Source organism: Esox lucius, chromosome 9, assembly GCF_011004845.1.
Source record: "Esox lucius isolate fEsoLuc1 chromosome 9, fEsoLuc1.pri, whole genome shotgun sequence".
Taxonomy (NCBI): Eukaryota; Metazoa; Chordata; class Actinopteri; order Esociformes; family Esocidae; genus Esox; species Esox lucius.
Genome location: NC_047577.1, coordinates 23584651 through 23609026, shown reverse-complemented (window position 1 = coordinate 23609026; position 24376 = coordinate 23584651). Strand labels below are relative to the sequence as shown.

The 24376-nt window shown below is 52.3% G+C and overlaps 1 protein-coding gene across 1 annotated transcript; it reads right to left on the bottom strand.

The window, feature by feature from the left end:
• Positions 1-21032: 21032 nt before the first annotated feature.
• On the bottom strand, positions 21033-22292 carry LOC117594859 (cell wall protein DAN4-like; the record flags this gene model as incomplete). The annotated part of the gene is made up of 2 exons (XM_034294095.1): positions 21033-21356; positions 21726-22292. Coding segments are annotated over 2 exons (891 nt in total), but the record flags the coding sequence as incomplete, so codon positions are not given.
• Positions 22293-24376: the final 2084 nt, after the last annotated feature.

Below are 24376 nucleotides of genomic sequence, written 5' to 3'. Positions count from 1 at the left end.
GCAACTGTGGATGTTGTGGGAGCAGTTGTAGTAGTTGTGGGAGCAGCGTTGGTAGTTGTGGCCTCTGTGCCTGTGCCTGTTGTCAATGACTCTGTGGTTGTTGTTCCTTCAACTGTGGATGTTGTTGGAGCAGTGGTTGTAGTAGTGGCGTCTGTGCCTGTGCCTGTTGTTGAAGCAGCTGTGGTTGTTGTCAAAGACTCTGTGGTTGTTGTTCCTGCAACTGTGGCTGTTGTTGGAGCAGTTGTAGTAGTTGTGGGAGAAGCGGTGGTAGTGGTCGCCTCTGTGCCAGTGCCTGTTGTTGAAGCAGCTGTGGTTGTTGTCAAAGACTCTGTGGTTGTTGTTCCTGCAACTGTGGCTGTTGTGGGTGCAGTTGTAGTAGTTGTGGCAGCAGCGGTGGTGGTTGTGGCCTCTGTGCCTGTTGTTGACGCAGCTGTGGTTGTTGTCAATGACTCTGTGGTTGTTGTTCCTGCAACTGTGGATGTTGTTGGAGCAGCGGTGGTAGTTGTGGCCTCTGTGCCAGTGCCTGTTGTTGAAGCTGCTGTGGTTGTTGTCAAAGACTCTGTGGTTGTTGGTCCTGCAACTGTGGATGTTGTGGGTGCAGTTGTAGTAGTTGTGGGAGCAGCGGTGGTAGTTGTGGCCTTTGTGCCTGTGCCTGTTGTTGACGCAGCTGTGGTTGTTGTCAAAGACTCAGTGGTTGTTGTTCCTGCAACTGTGGATGTTGTGGGAGCAGATGTAGTAGTTGTGGGAGCAGCGTTGGTAGTTGTGGCCTCTGTGCCTGTGCCTGTTGTCAATGACTCTGTGGTTGTTGTTCCTGCAACTGTGGATGTTGTTGGAGCAGTGGTGGTAGTAGTGGCGTCTGTGCCTGTGCCTGTTGTTGAAGCAGCTGTGGTTGTTGTCAAAGACTCTGTGGTTGTTGTTCCTGCAACTGTGGCTGTTGTGGGTGCAGTTGTAGTAGTTGTGGCAGCAGCGGTGGTGGTTGTGGCCTCTGTGCCTGTTGTTGACGCAGCTGTGGTTGTTGTCAATGACTCTGTGGTTGTTGTTCCTGCAACTGTGGATGTTGTTGGAGCAGCGGTGGTAGTTGTGGCCTCTGTGCTAGTGCCTGTTGTTGAAGCTGCTGTGGTTGTTGTCAAAGACTCTGTGGTTGTTGGTCCTGCAACTGTGGATGTTGTGGGTGCAGTTGTAGTAGTTGTGGGAGCAGCAGTGGTAGTTGTGGCCTCTGTGCCTGTGCCTGTTGTTGACGCAGCTGTGGTTGTTGTCAAAGACTCTGTGGTTGTTGTTCCTGCAACTGTGGATGTTGTGGGAGCAGTTGTAGTAGTTGTGGGAGCAGCGTTGGTAGTTGTGGCCTCTGTGCCTGTGCCTGTTGTCAATGACTCTGTGGTTGTTGTTCCTTCAACTGTGGATGTTGTTGGAGCAGTGGTTGTAGTAGTGGCGTCTGTGCCTGTGCCTGTTGTTGAAGCAGCTGTGGTTGTTGTCAAAGACTCTGTGGTTGTTGTTCCTGCAACTGTGGCTGTTGTTGGAGCAGTTGTAGTAGTTGTGGGAGAAGCGGTGGTAGTGGTCGCCTCTGTGCCAGTGCCTGTTGTTGAAGCAGCTGTGGTTGTTGTCAAAGACTCTGTGGTTGTTGTTCCTGCAACTGTGGCTGTTGTGGGTGCAGTTGTAGTAGTTGTGGCAGCAGCGGTGGTGGTTGTGGCCTCTGTGCCTGTTGTTGACGCAGCTGTGGTTGTTGTCAATGACTCTGTGGTTGTTGTTCCTGCAACTGTGGATGTTGTTGGAGCAGCGGTGGTAGTTGTGGCCTCTGTGCCAGTGCCTGTTGTTGAAGCTGCTGTGGTTGTTGTCAAAGACTCTGTGGTTGTTGGTCCTGCAACTGTGGATGTTGTGGGTGCAGTTGTAGTAGTTGTGGGAGCAGCGGTGGTAGTTGTGGCCTCTGTGCCTGTGCCTGTTGTTGACGCAGCTGTGGTTGTTGTCAAAGACACAGTGGTTGTTGTTCCTGCAACTGTGGATGTTGTGGGAGCAGTTGTAGTAGTTGTGGGAGAAGCGGTGGTAGTGGTCGCCTCTGTGCCAGTGCCTGTTGTTGAAGCAGCTGTGGTTGTTGTCAAAGACTCTGTGGTTGTTGTTCCTGCAACTGTGGCTGTTGTGGGTGCAGTTGTAGTAGTTGTGGCAGCAGCGGTGGTGGTTGTGGCCTCTGTGCCTGTTGTTGAAGCAGCTGTGGTTGTTGTCAAAGACTCTGTGGTTGTAGATCCTGCAACTGTGGATGTTATTGGAGCAGCGGTGGTAGTTGTGGCCTCTGTGCCAGTGCCTGTTGTTGAAGCTGCTGTGGTTGTTGTCAAAGACTCTGTGGTTGTTGGTCCTGCAACTGTGGATGTTGTGGGTGCAGTTGTAGTAGTTGTGGGAGCAGCGGTGGTAGTTGTGGCCTCTGTGCCTGTGCCTGTTGTTGACGCAGCTGTGGTTGTTGTCAAAGACTCAGTGGTTGTTGGTCCTGCAACTGTGGATGTTGTGGGTGCAGTTGTAGTAGTTGTGGGAGCAGCGGTGGTAGTTGTGGCCTCTGTGCCTGTGCCTGTTGTTGACGCAGCTGTGGTTGTTGTCAAAGACTCAGTGGTTGTTGTTCCTGCAACTGTGGATGTTGTGGGAGCAGATGTAGTAGTTGTGGGAGCAGCGTTGGTAGTTGTGGCCTCTGTGCCTGTGCCTGTTGTCAATGACTCTGTGGTTGTTGTTCCTGCAACTGTGGATGTTTTTGGAGCAGTGGTGGTAGTAGTGGCGTCTGTGCCTGTGCCTGTTGTTGAAGCAGCTGTGGTTGTTGTCAAAGACTCTGTGGTTGTTGTTCCTGCAACTGTGGCTGTTGTGGGTGCAGTTGTAGTAGTTGTGGCAGCAGCGGTGGTGGTTGTGGCCTCTGTGCCTGTTGTTGACGCAGCTGTGGTTGTTGTCAATGACTCTGTGGTTGTTGTTCCTGCAACTGTGGATGTTGTTGGAGCAGCGGTGGTAGTTGTGGCCTCTGTGCCAGTGCCTGTTGTTGAAGCTGCTGTGGTTGTTGTCAAAGACTCTGTGGTTGTTGGTCCTGCAACTGTGGATGTTGTGGGTGCAGTTGTAGTAGTTGTGGGAGCAGCGGTGGTAGTTGTGGCCTCTGTGCCTGTGCCTGTTGTTGACGCAGCTGTGGTTGTTGTCAAAGACTCAGTGGTTGTTGTTCCTGCAACTGTGGATGTTGTGGGAGCAGTTGTAGTAGTTGTGGGAGAAGCGGTGGTAGTGGCCGCCTCTGTGCCAGTGCCTGTTGTTGAAGCAACTGTGCCTGTTGTCAATGACTCTGTGGTTGTTGTTCCTGCAACTGTGGCTGTTGTGGGTGCAGTTGTAGTAGTTGTGGCAGCAGCGGTGGTGGTTGTGGCCTCTGTGCCTGTTGTTGAAGCAGCTGTGGTTGTTGTCAATGACTCTGTGGTTGTAGATCCTGCAACTGTGGCTGTTGTGGGAGCAGTTGTAGTAGTTGTGGGAGCAGCGTTGGTAGTTGTGGCCTCTGTGCCTGTGCCTGTTGTCAATGACTCTGTGGTTGTTGTTCCTGCTACTGTGGCTGTTGTGGATGTAGTTGTAGTAGTTGTGGCAGCAGCGGTGGTGGTTGTGGCCTCTGTGCCTGTTGTTGACGCAGCTGTGGTTGTTGTCAATGACTCTGTGGTTGTTGTTCCTGCAACTGTGGATGTTGTTGGAGCAGCGGTGGTAGTTGTGTCCTCTGTGCTAGTGCCTGTTGTTGAAGCTGCTGTGGTTGTTGTCAAAGACTCTGTGGTTGTTGGTCCTGCAACTGTGGATGTTGTGGGTGCAGTTGTAGTAGTTGTGGGAGCAGCGGTGGTAGTTGTGGCCTCTGTGCCTGTGCCTGTTGTTGACGCAGCTGTGGTTGTTGTCAAAGACTCAGTGGTTGTTGTTCCTGCAACTGTGGATGTTGTGGGAGCAGATGTAGTAGTTGTGGGAGCAGCGTTGGTAGTTGTGGCCTCTGTGCCTGTGCCTGTTGTCAATGACTCTGTGGTTGTTGTTCCTGCAACTGTGGATGTTGTTGGAGCAGTGGTGGTAGTAGTGGCGTCTGTGCCTGTGCCTGTTGTTGAAGCAGCTGTGGTTGTTGTCAAAGACTCTGTGGTTGTTGTTCCTGCAACTGTGGCTGTTGTGGGTGCAGTTGTAGTAGTTGTGGCAGCAGCGGTGGTGGTTGTGGCCTCTGTGCCTGTGCCTGTTGTCAATGACTCTGTGGTTGTTGTTCCTGCAACTGTGGATGTTTTTGGAGCAGTGGTGGTAGTAGTGGCGTCTGTGCCTGTGCCTGTTGTTGAAGCAGCTGTGGTTGTTGTCAAAGACTCTGTGGTTGTTGTTCCTGCAACTGTGGCTGTTGTGGGTGCAGTTGTAGTAGTTGTGGCAGCAGCGGTGGTGGTTGTGGCCTCTGTGCCTGTTGTTGACGCAGCTGTGGTTGTTGTCAATGACTCTGTGGTTGTTGTTCCTGCAACTGTGGATGTTGTTGGAGCAGCGGTGGTAGTTGTGGCCTCTGTGCCAGTGCCTGTTGTTGAAGCTGCTGTGGTTGTTGTCAAAGACTCTGTGGTTGTTGGTCCTGCAACTGTGGATGTTGTGGGTGCAGTTGTAGTAGTTGTGGGAGCAGCGGTGGTAGTTGTGGCCTCTGTGCCTGTGCCTGTTGTTGACGCAGCTGTGGTTGTTGTCAAAGACTCAGTGGTTGTTGTTCCTGCAACTGTGGATGTTGTGGGAGCAGTTGTAGTAGTTGTGGGAGAAGCGGTGGTAGTGGCCGCCTCTGTGCCAGTGCCTGTTGTTGAAGCAACTGTGCCTGTTGTCAATGACTCTGTGGTTGTTGTTCCTGCAACTGTGGCTGTTGTGGGTGCAGTTGTAGTAGTTGTGGCAGCAGCGGTGGTGGTTGTGGCCTCTGTGCCTGTTGTTGAAGCAGCTGTGGTTGTTGTCAAAGACTCTGTGGTTGTAGATCCTGCAACTGTGGCTGTTGTGGGAGCAGTTGTAGTAGTTGTGGGAGCAGCGTTGGTAGTTGTGGCCTCTGTGCCTGTGCCTGTTGTCAATGACTCTGTGGTTGTTGTTCCTGCTACTGTGGCTGTTGTGGATGTAGTTGTAGTAGTTGTGGCAGCAGCGGTGGTGGTTGTGGCCTCTGTGCCTGTTGTTGACGCAGCTGTGGTTGTTGTCAATGACTCTGTGGTTGTTGTTCCTGCAACTGTGGATGTTGTTGGAGCAGCGGTGGTAGTTGTGGCCTCTGTGCTAGTGCCTGTTGTTGAAGCAGCTGTGCCTGTTGTCAATGACTCTGTGGTTGTTGTTCCTGCAACTGTGGCTGTTGTGGGTGCAGTTGTAGTAGTTGTGGCAGCAGCGGTGGTGGTTGTGGCCTCTGTGCCTGTTGTTGAAGCAGCTGTGGTTGTTGTCAAAGACTCTGTGGTTGTAGATCCTGCAACTGTGGCTGTTGTGGGAGCAGTTGTAGTAGTTGTGGGAGCAGCGTTGGTAGTTGTGGCCTCTGTGCCTGTGCCTGTTGTCAATGACTCTGTGGTTGTTGTTCCTGCTACTGTGGCTGTTGTGGATGTAGTTGTAGTAGTTGTGGCAGCAGCGGTGGTGGTTGTGGCCTCTGTGCCTGTTGTTGACGCAGCTGTGGTTGTTGTCAATGACTCTGTGGTTGTTGTTCCTGCAACTGTGGATGTTGTTGGAGCAGCGGTGGTAGTTGTGGCCTCTGTGCTAGTGCCTGTTGTTGAAGCTGCTGTGGTTGTTGTCAAAGACTCTGTGGTTGTTGGTCCTGCAACTGTGGATGTTGTGGGTGCAGTTGTAGTAGTTGTGGGAGCAGCGGTGGTAGTTGTGGCCTCTGTGCCTGTGCCTGTTGTTGACGCAGCTGTGGTTGTTGTCAAAGACTCAGTGGTTGTTGTTCCTGCAACTGTGGATGTTGTGGGAGCAGATGTAGTAGTTGTGGGAGCAGCGTTGGTAGTTGTGGCCTCTGTGCCTGTGCCTGTTGTCAATGACTCTGTGGTTGTTGTTCCTGCAACTGTGGATGTTGTTGGAGCAGTGGTGGTAGTAGTGGCGTCTGTGCCTGTGCCTGTTGTTGAAGCAGCTGTGGTTGTTGTCAAAGACTCTGTGGTTGTTGTTCCTGCAACTGTGGCTGTTGTGGGTGCAGTTGTAGTAGTTGTGGCAGCAGCGGTGGTGGTTGAGGCCTCTGTGCCTGTTGTTGACGCAGCTGTGGTTGTTGTCAATGACTCTGTGGTTGTTGTTCCTGCAACTGTGGATGTTGTTGGAGCAGCGGTGGTAGTTGTGGCCTCTGTGCTAGTGCCTGTTGTTGAAGCTGCTGTGGTTGTTGTCAAAGACTCTGTGGTTGTTGGTCCTGCAACTGTGGATGTTGTGGGTGCAGTTGTAGTAGTTGTGGGAGCAGCGGTGATAGTTGTGGCCTCTGTGCCTGTGCCTGTTGTTGACGCAGCTGTGGTTGTTGTCAAAGACTCAGTGGTTGTTGTTCCTGCAACTGTGGATGTTGTGGGAGCAGTTGTAGTAGTTGTGGGAGAAGCGGTGGTAGTGGTCGCCTCTGTGCCAGTGCCTGTTGTTGAAGCAGCTGTGCCTGTTGTCAATGACTCTGTGGTTGTTGTTCCTGCAACTGTGGCTGTTGTGGGTGCAGTTGTAGTAGTTGTGGCAGCAGCGGTGGTGGTTGTGGCCTCTATGCCTGTTGTTGAAGCAGCTGTGGTTGTTGTCAAAGACTCTGTGGTTGTAGATCCTGCAACTGTGGATGTTATTGGAGCAGCGGTGGTAGTTGTGGCCTCTGTGCCAGTGCCTGTTGTTGAAGCTGCTGTGGTTGTTGTCAAAGACTCTGTGGTTGTTGGTCCTGCAACTGTGGATGTTGTGGGTGCAGTTGTAGTAGTTGTGGGAGCAGCGGTGGTAGTTGTGGCCTCTGTGCCTTTGCCTGTTGTTGACGCAGCTGTGGTTGTTGTCAAAGACTCAGTGGTTGTTGTTCCTGCAACTGTGGATGTTGTGGGAGCAGTTGTAGTAGTTGTGGGAGAAGCGGTGGTAGTGGTCGCCTCTGTGCCAGTGCCTGTTGTTGAAGCAGCTGTGCCTGTTGTCAATGACTCTGTGGTTGTTGTTCCTGCAACTGTGGCTGTTGTGGGTGCAGTTGTAGTAGTTGTGGCAGCAGCGGTGGTGGTTGTGGCCTCTGTGCCTGTTGTTGAAGCAGCTGTGGTTGTTGTCAAAGACTCTGTGGTTGTAGATCCTGCAACTGTGGCTGTTGTGGGAGCAGTTGTAGTAGTTGTGGGAGCAGCGTTGGTAGTTGTGGCCTCTGTGCCTGTTGTCAATGACTCTGTGGTTGTTGTTCCTGCTACTGTGGCTGTTGTGGGTGTAGTTGTAGTAGTTGTGGCAGCAGCGGTGGTGGTTGTGGCCTCTGTGCCTGTTGTTGACGCAGCTGTGGTTGTTGTCAATGACTCTGTGGTTGTTGTTCCTGCAACTGTGGATGTTGTTGGAGCAGCGGTGGTAGTTGTGGCCTCTGTGCTAGTGCCTGTTGTTGAAGCTGCTGTGGTTGTTGTCAAAGACTCTGTGGTTGTTGGTCCTGCAACTGTGGATGTTGTGGGTGCAGTTGTAGTAGTTGTGGGAGCAGCAGTGGTAGTTGTGGCCTCTGTGCCAGTGCCTGTTGTTGACGCAGCTGTGGTTGTTGTCAAAGACTCAGTGGTTGTTGTTCCTGCAACTGTGGATGTTGTGGGAGCAGATGTAGTAGTTGTGGGAGCAGCGTTGGTAGTTGTGGCCTCTGTGCCTGTGCCTGTTGTCAATGACTCTGTGGTTGTTGTTCCTGCAACTGTGGATGTTGTTGGAGCAGTGGTGGTAGTAGTGGCGTCTGTGCCTGTGCCTGTTGTTGAAGCAGCTGTGGTTGTTGTCAAAGACTCTGTGGTTGTTGTTCCTGCAACTGTGGCTGTTGTTGGAGCAGTTGTAGTAGTTGTGGGAGAAGCGGTGGTAGTGGTTGCCTCTGTGCCAGTGCCTCTTGTTGAAGCAGCTGTGGTTGTTGTCAAAGACTCTGTGGTTGTTGTTCCTGCAACTGTGGAAGTTGTGGGTGCAGTGGTAGTAGTTGTGGGAGCAGCGGTGGTAGTTGTGGCCTCTGTGCCTGTTGTTGAAGCAGCTGTGGTTGTTGTCAAAGACTCTGTGGTTGTAGTTCCTGCAACTGTGGCTGTTGTGGGAGCAGTTGTAGTAGTTGTGGGAGCAGCGTTGGTAGTTGTGGCCTCTGTGCCTGTGCCTGTTGTCAATGACTCTGTGGTTGTTGTTCCTGCAACTGTGGCTGTTGTGGGTGCAGTTGTAGTAGTTGTGGCAGCAGCGGTGGTGGTTGTGGCCTCTGTGCCTGTTGTTGACGCAGCTGTGGTTGTTGTCAATGACTCTGTGGTTGTTGTTCCTGCAACTGTGGATGTTGTTGAAGCAGCGGTGGTTGTTGTGGCCTCTGTGCCAGTGCCTGTTGTTGAAGCTGCTGTGGTTGTTGTCAAAGACTCTGTGGTTGTTGGTCCTGCAACTGTGGATGTTGTGGGTGCAGTTGTAGTAGTTGTGGGAGCAGCGGTGGTAGTTGTGGCCTCTGTGCCTGTGCCTGTTGTTGACGCAGCTGTTGTTGTTGTCAAAGACTCAGTGGTTGTTGTTCCTGCAACTGTGGATGTTGTGGGAGCAGTTGTAGTAGTTGTGGGAGCAGCGTTGGTAGTTGTGGCCTCTGTGCCTGTGCCTGTTGTCAATGACTCTGTGGTTGTTGTTCCTGCAACTGTGGCTGTTGTGGGTGCAGTTGTAGTAGTTGTGGCAGCAGCGGTGGTGGTTGTGGCCTCTGTGCCTGTTGTTGACGCAGCTGTGGTTGTTGTCAATGACTCTGTGGTTGGTGTTCCTGCAACTGTGGATGTTGTTGGAGCAGCGGTGGTAGTTGTGGCCTCTGTGCCAGTGCCTGTTGTTGAAGCTGCTGTGGTTGTTGTCAAAGACTCTGTGGTTGTTGGTCCTGCAACTGTGGATGTTGTGGGTGCAGTTGTAGTAGTTGTGGCAGCAGCGGTGGTGGTTGTGGCCTCTGTGCCTGTTGTTGACGCAGCTGTGGTTGTTGTCAATGACTCTGTGGTTGTTGTTCCTGCAACTGTGGATGTTGTTGAAGCAGCGGTGGTTGTTGTGGCCTCTGTGCCAGTGCCTGTTGTTGAAGCTGCTGTGGTTGTTGTCAAAGACTCTGTGGTTGTTGGTCCTGCAACTGTGGATGTTGTGGGTGCAGTTGTAGTAGTTGTGGGAGCAGCGGTGGTAGTTGTGGCCTCTGTGCCTGTGCCTGTTGTTGACGCAGCTGTGGTTGTTGTCAAAGACTCAGTGGTTGTTGTTCCTGCAACTGTGGATGTTGTGGGAGCAGTTGTAGTAGTTGTGGGAGCAGCGTTGGTAGTTGTGGCCTCTGTGCCTGTGCCTGTTGTCAATGACTCTGTGGTTGTTGTTCCTGCAACTGTGGCTGTTGTGGGTGCAGTTGTAGTAGTTGTGGCAGCAGCGGTGGTGGTTGTGGCCTCTGTGCCTGTTGTTGACGCAGCTGTGGTTGTTGTCAATGACTCTGTGGTTGTTGTTCCTGCAACTGTGGATGTTGTTGGAGCAGCGGTGGTAGTTGTGGCCTCTGTGCCAGTGCCTGTTGTTGAAGCTGCTTTGGTTGTTGTCAAAGACTCTGTGGTTGTTGGTCCTGCAACTGTGGATGTTGTGGGTGCAGTTGTAGTAGTTGTGGGAGCAGCGGTGGTAGTTGTGGCCTCTGTGCCTGTGCCTGTTGTTGACGCAGCTGTGGTTGTTGTCAAAGACTCAGTGGTTGTGGTTCCTGCAACTGTGGATGTTGTGGGTGCAGTGGTAGTAGTTGTGGGAGCAGCGGTGGTAGTTGTGGCCTCTGTGCCTGTTGTTGAAGCAGCTGTGGTTGTTGTCAAAGACTCTGTGGTTGTAGTTCCTGCAACTGTGGCTGTTGTGGGAGCAGTTGTAGTAGTTGTGGGAGCAGCGTTGGTAGTTGTGGCCTCTGTGCCTGTGCCTGTTGTCAATGACTCTGTGGTTGTTGTTCCTGCAACTGTGGCTGTTGTGGGTGCAGTTGTAGTAGTTGTGGCAGCAGCGGTGGTGGTTGTGGCCTCTGTGCCTGTTGTTGACGCAGCTGTGGTTGTTGTCAATGACTCTGTGGTTGTTGTTCCTGCAACTGTGGATGTTGTTGAAGCAGCGGTGGTTGTTGTGGCCTCTGTGCCAGTGCCTGTTGTTGAAGCTGCTGTGGTTGTTGTCAAAGACTCTGTGGTTGTTGGTCCTGCAACTGTGGATGTTGTGGGTGCAGTTGTAGTAGTTGTGGGAGCAGCGGTGGTAGTTGTGGCCTCTGTGCCTGTGCCTGTTGTTGACGCAGCTGTTGTTGTTGTCAAAGACTCAGTGGTTGTTGTTCCTGCAACTGTGGATGTTGTGGGAGCAGTTGTAGTAGTTGTGGGAGCAGCGTTGGTAGTTGTGGCCTCTGTGCCTGTGCCTGTTGTCAATGACTCTGTGGTTGTTGTTCCTGCAACTGTGGCTGTTGTGGGTGCAGTTGTAGTAGTTGTGGCAGCAGCGGTGGTGGTTGTGGCCTCTGTGCCTGTTGTTGACGCAGCTGTGGTTGTTGTCAATGACTCTGTGGTTGTTGTTCCTGCAAATGTGGATGTTGTTGGAGCAGCGGTGGTAGTTGTGGCCTCTGTGCCAGTGCCTGTTGTTGAAGCTGCTGTGGTTGTTGTCAAAGACTCTGTGGTTGTTGGTCCTGCAACTGTGGATGTTGTGGGTGCAGTTGTAGTAGTTGTGGCAGCAGCGGTGGTGGTTGTGGCCTCTGTGCCTGTTGTTGACGCAGCTGTGGTTGTTGTCAATGACTCTGTGGTTGTTGTTCCTGCAACTGTGGATGTTGTTGAAGCAGCGGTGGTTGTTGTGGCCTCTGTGCCAGTGCCTGTTGTTGAAGCTGCTGTGGTTGTTGTCAAAGACTCTGTGGTTGTTGGTCCTGCAACTGTGGATGTTGTGGGTGCAGTTGTAGTAGTTGTGGGAGCAGCGGTGGTAGTTGTGGCCTCTGTGCCTGTGCCTGTTGTTGACGCAGCTGTGGTTGTTGTCAAAGACTCAGTGGTTGTTGTTCCTGCAACTGTGGATGTTGTGGGTGCAGTTGTAGTAGTTGTGGGAGCAGCGTTGGTAGTTGTGGCCTCTGTGCCTGTGCCTGTTGTCAATGACTCTGTGGTTGTTGTTCCTGCAACTGTGGCTGTTGTGGGTGCAGTTGTAGTAGTTGTGGCAGCAGCGGTGGTGGTTGTGGCCTCTGTGCCTGTTGTTGACGCAGCTGTGGTTGTTGTCAATGACTCTGTGGTTGTTGTTCCTGCAACTGTGGATGTTGTTGGAGCAGCGGTGGTAGTTGTGGCCTCTGTGCCAGTGCCTGTTGTTGAAGCTGCTGTGGTTGTTGTCAAAGACTCTGTGGTTGTTGGTCCTGCAACTGTGGATGTTGTGGGTGCAGTTGTAGTAGTTGTGGGAGCAGCGGTGGTAGTTGTGGCCTCTGTGCCTGTGCCTGTTGTCAATGAGTCTGTGGTTGTTGTTCCTGCAACTGTGGCTGTTGTGGGTGCAGTTGTAGTAGTTGTGGCAGCAGCGGTGGTGGTTGTGGCCTCTGTGCCTGTTGTTGACGCAGCTGTGGTTGTTGTCAATGACTCTGTGGTTGTTGTTCCTGCAACTGTGGATGTTGTTGGAGCAGCGGTGGTAGTTGTGGCCTCTGTGCCAGTGCCTGTTGTTGAAGCTGCTGTGGTTGTTGTCAAAGACTCTGTGGTTGTTGGTCCTGCAACTGTGGATGTTGTGGGTGCAGTTGTAGTAGTTGTGGGAGCAGCGGTGGTAGTTGTGGCCTCTGTGCCTGTGCCTGTTGTTGACGCAGCTGTGGTTGTTGTCAAAGACTCAGTGGTTGTTGTTCCTGCAACTGTGGATGTTGTGGGTGCAGTGGTAGTAGTTGTGGGAGCAGCGGTGGTAGTTGTGGCCTCTGTGCCTGTTGTTGAAGCAGCTGTGGTTGTTGTCAAAGACTCTGTGGTTGTAGTTCCTGCAACTGTGGCTGTTGTGGGAGCAGTTGTAGTAGTTGTGGGAGCAGCGTTGGTAGTTGTGGCCTCTGTGCCTGTGCCTGTTGTCAATGACTCTGTGGTTGTTGTTCCTGCAACTGTGGCTGTTGTGGGTGCAGTTGTAGTAGTTGTGGCAGCAGCGGTGGTGGTTGTGGCCTCTGTGCCTGTTGTTGACGCAGCTGTGGTTGTTGTCAATGACTCTGTGGTTGTTGTTCCTGCAACTGTGGATGTTGTTGAAGCAGCGGTGGTTGTTGTGGCCTCTGTGCCAGTGCCTGTTGTTGAAGCTGCTGTGGTTGTTGTCAAAGACTCTGTGGTTGTTGGTCCTGCAACTGTGGATGTTGTGGGTGCAGTTGTAGTAGTTGTGGGAGCAGCGGTGGTAGTTGTGGCCTCTGTGCCTGTGCCTGTTGTTGACGCAGCTGTTGTTGTTGTCAAAGACTCAGTGGTTGTTGTTCCTGCAACTGTGGATGTTGTGGGAGCAGTTGTAGTAGTTGTGGGAGCAGCGTTGGTAGTTGTGGCCTCTGTGCCTGTGCCTGTTGTCAATGACTCTGTGGTTGTTGTTCCTGCAACTGTGGCTGTTGTGGGTGCAGTTGTAGTAGTTGTGGCAGCAGCGGTGGTGGTTGTGGCCTCTGTGCCTGTTGTTGACGCAGCTGTGGTTGTTGTCAATGACTCTGTGGTTGTTGTTCCTGCAAATGTGGATGTTGTTGGAGCAGCGGTGGTAGTTGTGGCCTCTGTGCCAGTGCCTGTTGTTGAAGCTGCTGTGGTTGTTGTCAAAGACTCTGTGGTTGTTGGTCCTGCAACTGTGGATGTTGTGGGTGCAGTTGTAGTAGTTGTGGCAGCAGCGGTGGTGGTTGTGGCCTCTGTGCCTGTTGTTGACGCAGCTGTGGTTGTTGTCAATGACTCTGTGGTTGTTGTTCCTGCAACTGTGGATGTTGTGGGTGCAGTTGTAGTAGTTGTGGGAGAAGCGGTGGTAGTGGTTGCCTCTGTGCCAGTGCCTGTTGTTGAAGCAGCTGTGGTTGTTGTCAAAGACTCTGTGGTTGTTGTTCCTGCAACTGTGGATGTTGTGGGTGCAGTGGTAGTAGTTGTGGTAGCAGCGGTGGTAGTTGTGGCCTCTGTGCCTGTTGTTGAAGCAGCTGTGGTTGTTGTCAAAGACTCTGTGGTTGTAGTTCCTGCAACTGTGGCTGTTGTGGGAGCAGTTGTAGTAGTTGTGGGAGCAGCGTTGGTAGTTGTGGCCTCTGTGCCTGTGCCTGTTGTCAATGACTCTGTGGTTGTTGTTCCTGCAACTGTGGCTGTTGTGGGTGCAGTTGTAGTAGTTGTGGCAGCAGCGGTGGTGGTTCTGGCCTCTGTGCCTGTTGTTGACGCAGCTGTGGTTGTTGTCAATGACTCTGTGGTTGTTGTTCCTGCAACTGTGGATGTTGTTGGAGCAGCGGTGGTAGTTGTGGCCTCTGTGCCAGTGTCTGTTGTTGAAGCTGCTGTGGTTGTTGTCAAAGACTCTGTGGTTGTTGGTCCTGCAACTGTGGATGTTGTGGGTGCAGTTGTAGTAGTTGTGGGAGCAGCGGTGGTAGTTGTGGCCTCTGTGCCTGTGCCTGTTGTTGACGCAGCTGTGGTTGTTGTCAAAGACTCAGTGGTTGTTGTTCCTGCAACTGTGGATGTTGTTGGAGCAGTTGTAGTAGTTGTGGGAGCAGCGTTGGTAGTTGTGGCCTCTGTGCCTGTGCCTGTTGTCAATGACTCTGTGGTTGTTGTTCCTGCAACTGTGGCTGTTGTGGGTGCAGTTGTAGTAGTTGTGGCAGCAGCGGTGGTGGTTGTGGCCTCTGTGCCTGTTGTTGACGCAGCTGTGGTTGTTGTCAATGACTCTGTGGTTGTTGTTCCTGCAACTGTGGATGTTGTGGGTGCAGTTGTAGTAGTTGTGGGAGCAGCGGTGGTAGTTGTGGCCACTGTGCCAGTGCCTGTTGTTGAAGCTGCTGTGGTTGTTGTCAAAGACTCTGTGGTTGTTGGTCCTGCAACTGTGGATGTTGTGGGTGCAGTTGTAGTAGTTGTGGGAGCAGCGGTGGTAGTTGTGGCCTCTGTGCCTGTGCCTGTTGTTGACGCAGCTGTGGTTGTTGTCAAAGACTCAGTGGTTGTTGTTCCTGCAACTGTGGATGTTGTGGGAGCAGTTGTAGTAGTTGTGGGAGAAGCGGTGGTAGTGGCCGCCTCTGTGCCAGTGCCTGTTGTTGAAGCAGCTGTGCCTGTCGTCAATGACTCTGTGGTTGTTGTTCCTGCAACTGTGGCTGTTGTGGGTGCAGTTGTAGTAGTTGTGGCAGCAGCGGTGGTGGTTGTGGCCTCTGTGCCTGTTGTTGAAGCAGCTGTGGTTGTTGTCAAAGACTCTGTGGTTGTAGATCCTGCAACTGTGGCTGTTGTGGGAGCAGTTGTAGTAGTTGTGGGAGCAGCGTTGGTAGTTGTGGCCTCTGTGCCTGTGCCTGTTGTCAATGACTCTGTGGTTGTTGTTCCTGCTACTGTGGCTGTTGTGGATGTAGTTGTAGTAGTTGTGGCAGCAGCGGTGGTGGTTGTGGCCTCTGTGCCTGTTGTTGACGCAGCTGTGGTTGTTGTCAATGACTCTGTGGTTGTTGTTCCTGCAACTGTGGATGTTGTTGGAGTAGCGGTGGTAGTTGTGGCCTCTGTGCTAGTGCCTGTTGTTGAAGCTGCTGTGGTTGTTGTCAAAGACTCTGTGGTTGTTGGTCCTGCAACTGTGGATGTTGTGGGTGCAGTTGTAGTAGTTGTGGGAGCAGCGGTGGTAGTTGTGGCCTCTGTGCCAGTGCCTGTTGTTGACGCAGCTGTGGTTGTTGTCAAAGACTCAGTGGTTGTTGTTCCTGCAACTGTGGATGTTGTGGGAGCAGATGTAGTAGTTGTGGGAGCAGCGTTGGTAGTTGTGGCCTCTGTGCCTGTGCCTGTTGTCAATGACTCTGTGGTTGTAGTTCCTGCAACTGTGGATGTTGTTGGAGCAGTGGTGGTAGTAGTGGCGTCTGTGCCTGTGCCTGTTGTTGAAGCAGCTGTGGTTGTTGTCAAAGACTCTGTGGTTGTTGTTCCTGCAACTGTGGCTGTTGTGGGTGCAGTTGTAGTAGTTGTGGCAGCAGCGGTGGTGGTTGTGGCCTCTGTGCCTGTTGTTGACGCAGCTGTGGTTGTTGTCAATGACTCTGTGGTTGTTGTTCCTGCAACTGTGGATGTTGTTGGAGCAGCGGTGGTAGTTGTGGCCTCTGTGCCAGTGCCTGTTGTTGAAGCTGCTGTGGTTGTTGTCAAAGACTCTGTGGTTGTTGGTCCTGCAACTGTGGATGTTGTGGGTGCAGTTGTAGTAGTTGTGGGAGCAGCGGTGGTAGTTGTGGCCTCTGTGCCTGTGCCTGTTGTTGACGCAGCTGTGGTTGTTGTCAAAGACTCAGTGGTTGTTGTTCCTGCAACTGTGGATGTTGTGGGAGCAGTTGTAGTAGTTGTGGGAGAAGCGGTGGTAGTGGCCGCCTCTGTGCCAGTGCCTGTTGTTGAAGCAGCTGTGCCTGTTGTCAATGACTCTGTGGTTGTTGTTCCTGCAACTGTGGCTGTTGTGGGTGCAGTTGTAGTAGTTGTGGCAGCAGCGGTGGTGGTTGTGGCCTCTGTGCCTGTTGTTGAAGCAGCTGTGGTTGTTGTCAAAGACTCTGTGGTTGTAGATCCTGCAACTTTGGCTGTTGTGGGAGCAGTTGTAGTAGTTGTGGGAGCAGCGTTGGTAGTTGTGGCCTCTGTGCCTGTGCCTGTTGTCAATGACTCTGTGGTTGTTGTTCCTGCTACTGTGGCTGTTGTGGGTGTAGTTGTAGTAGTTGTGGCAGCAGCGGTGGTGGTTGTGGCCTCTGTGCCTGTTGTTGACGCAGCTGTGGTTGTTGTCAATGACTCTGTGGTTGTTGTTCCTGCAACTGTGGATGTTGTTGGAGCAGCGGTGGTAGTTGTGGCCTCTGTGCTAGTGCCTGTTGTTGAAGCTGCTGTGGTTGTTGTCAAAGACTCTGTGGTTGTTGTTCCTGCAACTGTGGATGTTGTTGGAGCAGCGGTGGTAGTTGTGGCCTCTGTGCCAGTGCCTGTTGTTGAAGCTGCTGTGGTTGTTGTCAAAGACTCTGTGGTTGTTGGTCCTGCAACTGTGGATGTTGTGGGTGCAGTTGTAGTAGTTGTGGGAGCAGCGGTGGTAGTTGTGGCCTCTGTGCCTGTGCCTGTTGTTGAAGCAGCTGTGGTTGTTGTCAAAGACTCTGTGGTTGTAGATCCTGCAACTTTGGCTGTTGTGGGAGCAGTTGTAGTAGTTGTGGGAGCAGCGTTGGTAGTTGTGGCCTCTGTGCCTGTGCCTGTTGTCAATGACTCTGTGGTTGTTGTTCCTGCTACTGTGGCTGTTGTGGGTGTAGTTGTAGTAGTTGTGGCAGCAGCGGTGGTGGTTGTGGCCTCTGTGCCTGTTGTTGACGCAGCTGTGGTTGTTGTCAATGACTCTGTGGTTGTTGTTCCTGCAACTGTGGATGTTGTGGGAGCAGTTGTAGTAGTTGTGGGAGAAGCGGTGGTAGTGGCCGCCTCTGTGCCAGTGCCTGTTGTTGAAGCAGCTGTGCCTGTTGTCAATGACTCTGTGGTTGTTGTTCCTGCAACTGTGGCTGTTGTGGGTGCAGTTGTAGTAGTTGTGGCAGCAGCGTTGGTAGTTGTGGCCTCTGTGCCTGTGCCTGTTGTCAATGACTCTGTGGTTGTAGTTCCTGCAACTGTGGATGTTGTTGGAGCAGTGGTGGTAGTAGTGGCGTCTGTGCCTGTGCCTGTTGTTGAAGCAGCTGTGGTTGTTGTCAAAGACTCTGTGGTTGTTGTTCCTGCAACTGTGGCTGTTGTGGGTGCAGTTGTAGTAGTTGTGGCAGCAGCGGTGGTGGTTGTGGCCTCTGTGCCTGTTGTTGACGCAGCTGTGGTTGTTGTCAATGACTCTGTGGTTGTTGTTCCTGCAACTGTGGATGTTGTTGGAGCAGCGGTGGTAGTTGTGGCCTCTGTGCCAGTGCCTGTTGTTGAAGCTGCTGTGGTTGTTGTCAAAGACTCTGTGGTTGTTGGTCCTGCAACTGTGGATGTTGTGGGTGCAGTTGTAGTAGTTGTGGGAGCAGCGGTGGTAGTTGTGGCCTCTGTGCCTGTGCCTGTTGTTGACGCAGCTGTGGTTGTTGTCAAAGACTCAGTGGTTGTTGTTCCTGCAACTGTGGATGTTGTGGGAGCAGTTGTAGTAGTTGTGGGAGAAGCGGTGGTAGTGGCCGCCTCTGTGCCAGTGCCTGTTGTTGAAGCAGCTGTGCCTGTTGTCAATGACTCTGTGGTTGTTGTTCCTGCAACTGTGGCTGTTGTGGGTGCAGTTGTAGTAGTTGTGGCAGCAGCGGTGGTGGTTGTGGCCTCTGTGCCTGTTGTTGAAGCAGCTGTGGTTGTTGTCAAAGACTCTGTGGTTGTAGATCCTGCAACTTTGGCTGTTGTGGGAGCAGTTGTAGTAGTTGTGGGAGCAGCGTTGGTAGTTGTGGCCTCTGTGCCTGTGCCTGTTGTCAATGACTCTGTGGTTGTTGTTCCTGCTACTGTGGCTGTTGTGGGTGTAGTTGTAGTAGTTGTGGCAGCAGCGGTGGTGGTTGTGGCCTCTGTGCCTGTTGTTGACGCAGCTGTGGTTGTTGTCAATGACTCTGTGGTTGTTGTTCCTGCAACTGTGGATGTTGTTGGAGCAGCGGTGGTAGTTGTGGCCTCTGTGCTAGTGCCTGTTGTTGAAGCTGCTGTGGTTGTTGTCAAAGACTCTGTGGTTGTTGTTCCTGCAACTGTGGATGTTGTTGGAGCAGCGGTGGTAGTTGTGGCCTCTGTGCCAGTGCCTGTTGTTGAAGCTGCTGTGGTTGTTGTCAAAGACTCTGTGGTTGTTGGTCCTGCAACTGTGGATGTTGTGGGTGCAGTTGTAGTAGTTGTGGGAGCAGCGGTGGTAGTTGTGGCCTCTGTGCCTGTGCCTGTTGTTGAAGCAGCTGTGGTTGTTGTCAAAGACTCTGTGGTTGTAGATCCTGCAACTTTGGCTGTTGTGGGAGCAGTTGTAGTAGTTGTGGGAGCAGCGTTGGTAGTTGTGGCCTCTGTGCCTGTGCCTGTTGTCAATGACTCTGTGGTTGTTGTTCCTGCTACTGTGGCTGTTGTGGGTGTAGTTGTAGTAGTTGTGGCAGCAGCGGTGGTGGTTGTGGCCTCTGTGCCTGTTGTTGACGCAGCTGTGGTTGTTGTCAATGACTCTGTGGTTGTTGTTCCTGCAACTGTGGATGTTGTGGGAGCAGTTGTAGTAGTTGTGGGAGAAGCGGTGGTAGTGGCCGCCTCTGTGCCAGTGCCTGTTGTTGAAGCAGCTGTGCCTGTTGTCAATGACTCTGTGGTTGTTGTTCCTGCAACTGTGGCTATTGTGGGTGCAGTTGTAGTAGTTGTGGCAGCAGCGGTGGTGGTTGTGGCCTCTGTGCCTGTTGTTGAAGCAGCTGTGGTTGTTGTCAAAGACTCTGTGGTTGTAGATCCTGCAACTTTGGCTGTTGTGGGAGCAGTTGTAGTAGTTGTGGGAGCAGCGTTGGTAGTTGTGGCCTCTGTGCCTGTGCCTGTTGTCAATGACTCTGTGGTTGTTGTTCCTGCTACTGTGGCTGTTGTGGGTGTAGTTGTAGTAGTTGTGGCAGCAGCGGTGGTGGTTGTGGCCTCTGTGCCTGTTGTTGACGCAGCTGTGGTTATTGTCAATGACTCTGTGGTTGTTGTTCCTGCAACTGTGGATGTTGTTGGAGCAGCGTTGGTAGTTGTGGCCTCTATGCTAGTGCCTGTTGTTGAAGCTGCTGTGGTTGTTGTCAAAGACTCTGTGGTTGTTGGTCCTGCAACTGTGGATGTTGTGGGTGCAGTTGTAGTAGTTGTGGGAGCAGCGGTGGTAGTTGTGGCCTCTGTGCCAGTGCCTGTTGTTGACGCAGCTGTGGTTGTTGTCAAAGACTCAGTGGTTGTTGTTCCTGCCACTGTGGATGTTGTGGGAGCAGATGTGGTAGTTGTGGCCTCTGTGCCAGTGCCTGTTGTTGACGCAGCTGTGGTTGTTGTCAAAGACTCAGTGGTTGTTGTTCCTGCAACTGTGGATGTTGTGGGAGCAGTTGTAGTAGTTGTGGGAGAAGCGGTGGTAGTGGCCGCCTCTGTGCCAGTGCCTGTTGTTGAAGCAGCTGTGCCTGTTGTCAATGACTCTGTGGTTGTTGTTCCTGCAACTGTGGCTGTTGTGGGTGCAGTTGTAGTAGTTGTGGCAGCAGCGGTGGTGGTTGTGGCCTCTGTGCCTGTTGTTGAAGCAGCTGTGGTTGTTGTCAAAGACTCTGTGGTTGTAGATCCTGCAACTTTGGCTGTTGTGGGAGCAGTTGTAGTAGTTGTGGGAGCAGCGTTGGTAGTTGTGGCCTCTGTGCCTGTGCCTGTTGTCAATGACTCTGTGGTTGTTGTTCCTGCTACTGTGGCTGTTGTGGGTGTAGTTGTAGTAGTTGTGGCAGCAGCGGTGGTGGTTGTGGCCTCTGTGCCTGTTGTTGACGCAGCTGTGGTTGTTGTCAATGACTCTGTGGTTGTTGTTCCTGCAACTGTGGATGTTGTTGGAGCAGCGTTGGTAGTTGTGGCCTCTATGCTAGTGCCTGTTGTTGAAGCTGCTGTGGTTGTTGTCAAAGACTCTGTGGTTGTTGGTCCTGCAACTGTGGATGTTGTGGGTGCAGTTGTAGTAGTTGTGGGAGCAGCGGTGGTAGTTGTGGCCTCTGTGCCAGTGCCTGTTGTTGACGCAGCTGTGGTTGTTGTCAAAGACTCAGTGGTTGTTGTTCCTGCCACTGTGGATGTTGTGGGAGCAGATGTGGTAGTTGTGGCCTCTGTGCCAGTGCCTGTTGTTGACGCAGCTGTGGTTGTTGTCAAAGACTCAGTGGTTGTTGTTCCTGCAACTGTGGATGTTGTGGGTGCAGTTGTAGTAGTTGTGGGAGCAGCGGTGGTAGTTGTGGCCTCTGTGCCAGTGCCTGTTGTTGACGCAGCTGTGGTTGTTGTCAAAGACTCAGTGGTTGTTGTTCCTGCCACTGTGGATGTTGTGGGAGCAGATGTGGTAGTTGTGGCCTCTGTGCCAGTGCCTGTTGTTGACGCAGCTGTGGTTGTCGTCAAAGACTCAGTGGTTGTTGTTCCTGCAACTGTGGATGTTGTGGGAGCAGATGTAGTAGTTGTGGGAGCAGCGTTGTTAGTTGTGGCCTCTGTGCCTGTGCCTGTTGTCAATGACTCTGTGGTTGTTGTTCCTGCAACTGTGGATGTTGTTGGAGCAGTGGTGGTAGTAGTGGCGTCTGTGCCTGTGCCTGTTGTTGAAGCAGCTGTGGTTGTTGTCAAAGACTCTGTGGTTGTTGTTCCTGCAACTGTGGCTGTTGTTGGAGCAGTTGTAGTAGTTGTGGGAGAAGCGGTGGTAGTGGTTGCCTCTGTGCCAGTGCCTGTTGTTGAAGCAGCTGTGGTTGTTGTCAAAGACTCTGTGGTTGTTGTTCCTGCAACTGTGGACGTTGTGGGTGCAGTGGTAGTAGTTGTGGGAGCAGCGGTGGTAGTTGTGGCCTCTGTGCCTGTTGTTGAAGCAGCTGTGGTTGTTGTCAAAGACTCTGTGGTTGTAGTTCCTGCAACTGTGGCTGTTGTGGGAGCAGTTGTAGTAGTTGTGGGAGCAGCGTTGGTAGTTGTGGCCTCTGTGCCTGTTGTCAATGATCCTGTGGTTGTTATTTCTGCAACTGTGGATGTTGTTGGAGCAGGGGTGGTAGTAGTGGCCTCTGTGCCTGTGCCTGTTGTCAATGACTCTGTGGTTGTTGTTCCTGCAACTGTGGATGTTGTTGGAGCAGTGGTGGTAGTAGTGGCGTCTGTGCCTTTGCCTGTTGTTGAAGCAGCTGTGGTTGTTGTCAAAGACTTTGTGGTTGTTGTTCCTGCAACTGTGGCTGTTGTTGGAGCAGTTGTAGTAGTTGTGGGAGAAGCGGTGGTAGTGGTTGCCTCTGTGCCAGTGCCTGTTGTTGAAGCAGCTGTGGTTGTTGTCAAAGACTCTGTGGTTGTTGTTCCTGCAACTGTGGATGTTGTGGGTGCAGTGGTAGTAGTTGTGGGAGCAGCGGTGGTAGTTGTGGCCTCTGTGCCTGTTGTTGAAGCAGCTGTGGTTGTTGTCAAAGACTCTGTGGTTGTAGTTCCTGCAACTGTGGCTGTTGTGGGAGCAGTTGTAGTAGTTGTGGGAGCAGCGTTGGTAGTTGTGGCCTCTGTGCCTGTGCCTGTTGTCAATGACTCTGTGGTTGTTGTTCCTGCAACTGTGGCTGTTGTGGGTGCAGTTGTAGTAGTTGTGGCAGCAGCGGTGGTGGTTGTGGCCTCTGTGCCTGTTGTTGACGCAGCTGTGGTTGTTGTCAATGACTCTGTGGTTGTTGTTCCTGCAACTGTGGATGTTGTTGAAGCAGCGGTGGTAGTTGTGGCCTCTGTGCCAGTGCCTGTTGTTGAAGCTGCTGTGGTTGTTGTCAAAGACTCTGTGGTTGTTGGTCCTGCAACTGTGGATGTTGTGGGTGCAGTTGTAGTAGTTGTGGGAGCAGCGGTGGTAGTTGTGGCCTCTGTGCCTGTGCCTGTTGTTGACGCAGCTGTGGTTGTTGTCAAAGACTCAGTGGTTGTTGTTCCTGCAACTGTGGATGTTGTGGGAGCAGTTGTAGTAGTTGTGGGAGCAGCGTTGGTAGTTGTGGCCTCTGTGCCTGTGCCTGTTGTCAATGACTCTGTGGTTGTTGTTCCTTCAACTGTGGATGTTGTTGGAGCAGTGGTGGTAGTTGTGTGAGAAGCGGTGGTAGTGGTCGCCTCTGTGCCTGTGCCTGTTGTTGAAGCAGCTGTGGTTGTTGTCAAAGACTCTGTGGTTGTTGTTCCTGCAACTGTGGCTGTTGTTGGAGCAGTTGTAGTAGTTGTGTGAGAAGCGGTGGTAGTGGTCGCCTCTGTGCCAGTGCCTGTTGTTGAAGCAGCTGTGGTTGTTGTCAAAGACTCTGTGGTTGTTGTTCCTGCAACTGTGGCTGTTGTGGGTGCAGTTGTAGTAGTTGTGGCAGCAGCGGTGGTGGTTGTGGCCTCTGTGCCTGTTGTTGACGCAGCTGTGGTTGTTGTCAATGACTCTGTGGTTGTTGTTCCTGCAACTGTGGATGTTGTTGGAGCAGCGGTGGTAGTTGTGGCCTCTGTGCCAGTGCCTGTTGTTGAAGCTGCTGTGGTTGTTGTCAATGACTCTGTGGTTGTTGTTCCTGCAACTTTGGATGTTGTTGAAGCAGCGGTGGTAGTTGTGGCCTCTGTGCCAGTGCCTGTTGTTGAAGCTGCTGTGGTTGTTGTCAAAGACTCTGTGGTTGTTGGTCCTGCAACTGTGGATGTTGTGGGTGCAGTTGTAGTAGTTGTGGGAGCAGCGGTGGTAGTTGTGGCCTCTGTGCCTGTGCCTGTTGTTGACGCAGCTGTGGTTGTTGTCAAAGACTCAGTGGTTGTTGTTCCTGCAACTGTGGATGTTGTGGGAGCAGTTGTAGTAGTTGTGGGAGCAGCGTTGGTAGTTGTGGCCTCTGTGCCTGTGCCTGTTGTCAATGACTCTGTGGTTGTTGTTCCTGCAACTGTGGCTGTTGTGGGTGCAGTTGTAGTAGTTGTGGCAGCAGCGGTGGTGGTTGTGGCCTCTGTGCCTGTTGTTGACGTAGCTGTGGTTGTTGTCAATGACTCTGTGGTTGTTGTTCCTGCAACTGTGGATGTTGTTGGAGCAGCGGTGGTAGTTGTGGCCTCTGTGCCAGTGCCTGTTGTTGAAGCTGCTGTGGTTGTTGTCAAAGACTCTGTGGTTGTTGGTCCTGCAACTGTGGATGTTGTGGGTGCAGTTGTAGTAGTTGTGGGAGCAGCGGTGGTAGTTGTGGCCTCTGTGCCTGTGCCTGTTGTTGACGCAGCTGTGGTTGTTGTCAAAGACTCAGTGGTTGTTGTTCCTGCAACTGTGGATGTTGTGGGAGCAGTTGTAGTAGTTGTGGGAGAAGCGGTGGTAGTGGTCGCCTCTGTGCCAGTGCCTGTTGTTGAAGCAGCTGTGCCTGTTGTCAATGACTCTGTGGTTGTTGTTCCTGCAACTGTGGCTGTTGTGGGTGCAGTTGTAGTAGTTGTGGCAGCAGCGGTGGTGGTTGTGGCCTCTGTGCCTGTTGTTGAAGCAGCTGTGGTTGTTGTCAAAGACTCTGTGGTTGTAGATCCTGCAACTGTGGCTGTTGTGGGAGCAGTTGTAGTAGTTGTGGGAGCAGCGTTGGTTGTTGTGGCCTCTGTGCCTGTGCCTGTTGTCAATGACTCTGTGGTTGTTGTTCCTGCTACTGTGGCTGTTTTGGGTGTAGTTGTAGTAGTTGTGGCAGCAGCGGTGGTGGTTGTGGCCTCTGTGCCTGTTGTTGACGCAGCTGTGGTTGTTGTCAATGACTCTGTGGTTGTTGTTCCTGCAACTGTGGATGTTGTTGGAGCAGCGGTGGTAGTTGTGGCCTCTGTGCTAGTGCCTGTTGTTGAAGCTGCTGTGGTTGTTGTCAAAGACTCTGTGGTTGTTGTTCCTGCAAAAGTGGCTGTTGTTTGAGCAGTTGTAGTAGTTGTGGGAGAAGCGGTGGTATTGGTCGCCTCTGTGCCAGTGCCTGTTGTTGAAGCAGCTGTGGTTGTTGTCAAAGACTCTGTGGTTGTTGTTCCTGCAACTGTGGATGTTGTGGGAGCAGTTGTAGTAGTTGTGGGAGAAGCGGTGGTAGTGGTCGCCTCTGTGCCAGTGCCTGTTGTTGAAGTAGCTATGGTTGTTGTCAAAGACTTTGTGGTTGTTGTTCCTGCAACTGTTGATGTTGTGGGTGCAGTTGTAGTAGTTGTGGCAGCAGCGGTGGTGGTTGTGGCCTCTGTGCCTGTTATTGACGCAGCTGTGGTTGTTGTCAATGACTCTGTGGTTGTTGTTCCTGCAACTGTGGATGTTGTTGGAGCAGTGGTGGTAGTAGTGGCCTCTGTGCCTGTGCCTGTTGTTGAAGCAGCTGTGGTTGTTGTCAAAGACTCTGTGGTTGTTGTTCCTGCAACTGTGGATGTTGTGGGAGCAGTTGTAGTAGTTGTGGGAGCAGCAGTGGTAGTTGTGGCCTCTGTGCCTGTTGTCAATGATCCTGTGGTTGTTATTTCTGCAACTGTGGATGTTGTTGGAGCAGGGGTGGTAGTAGTGGCCTCTGTGCCTGTGCCTGTTGTCAATGACTCTGTGGTTGTTGTTCCTGCAACTGTGGATGTTGTTGGAGCAGTGGTGGTAGTAGTGGCGTCTGTGCCTGTGCCTGTTGTTGAAGCAGCTGTGGTTGTTGTCAAAGACTCTGTGGTTGTTGTTCCTGCAACTGTGGCTGTTGTTGGAGCAGTTGTAGTAGTTGTGGGAGAAGCGGTGGTAGTGGTTGCCTCTGTGCCAGTGCCTGTTGTTG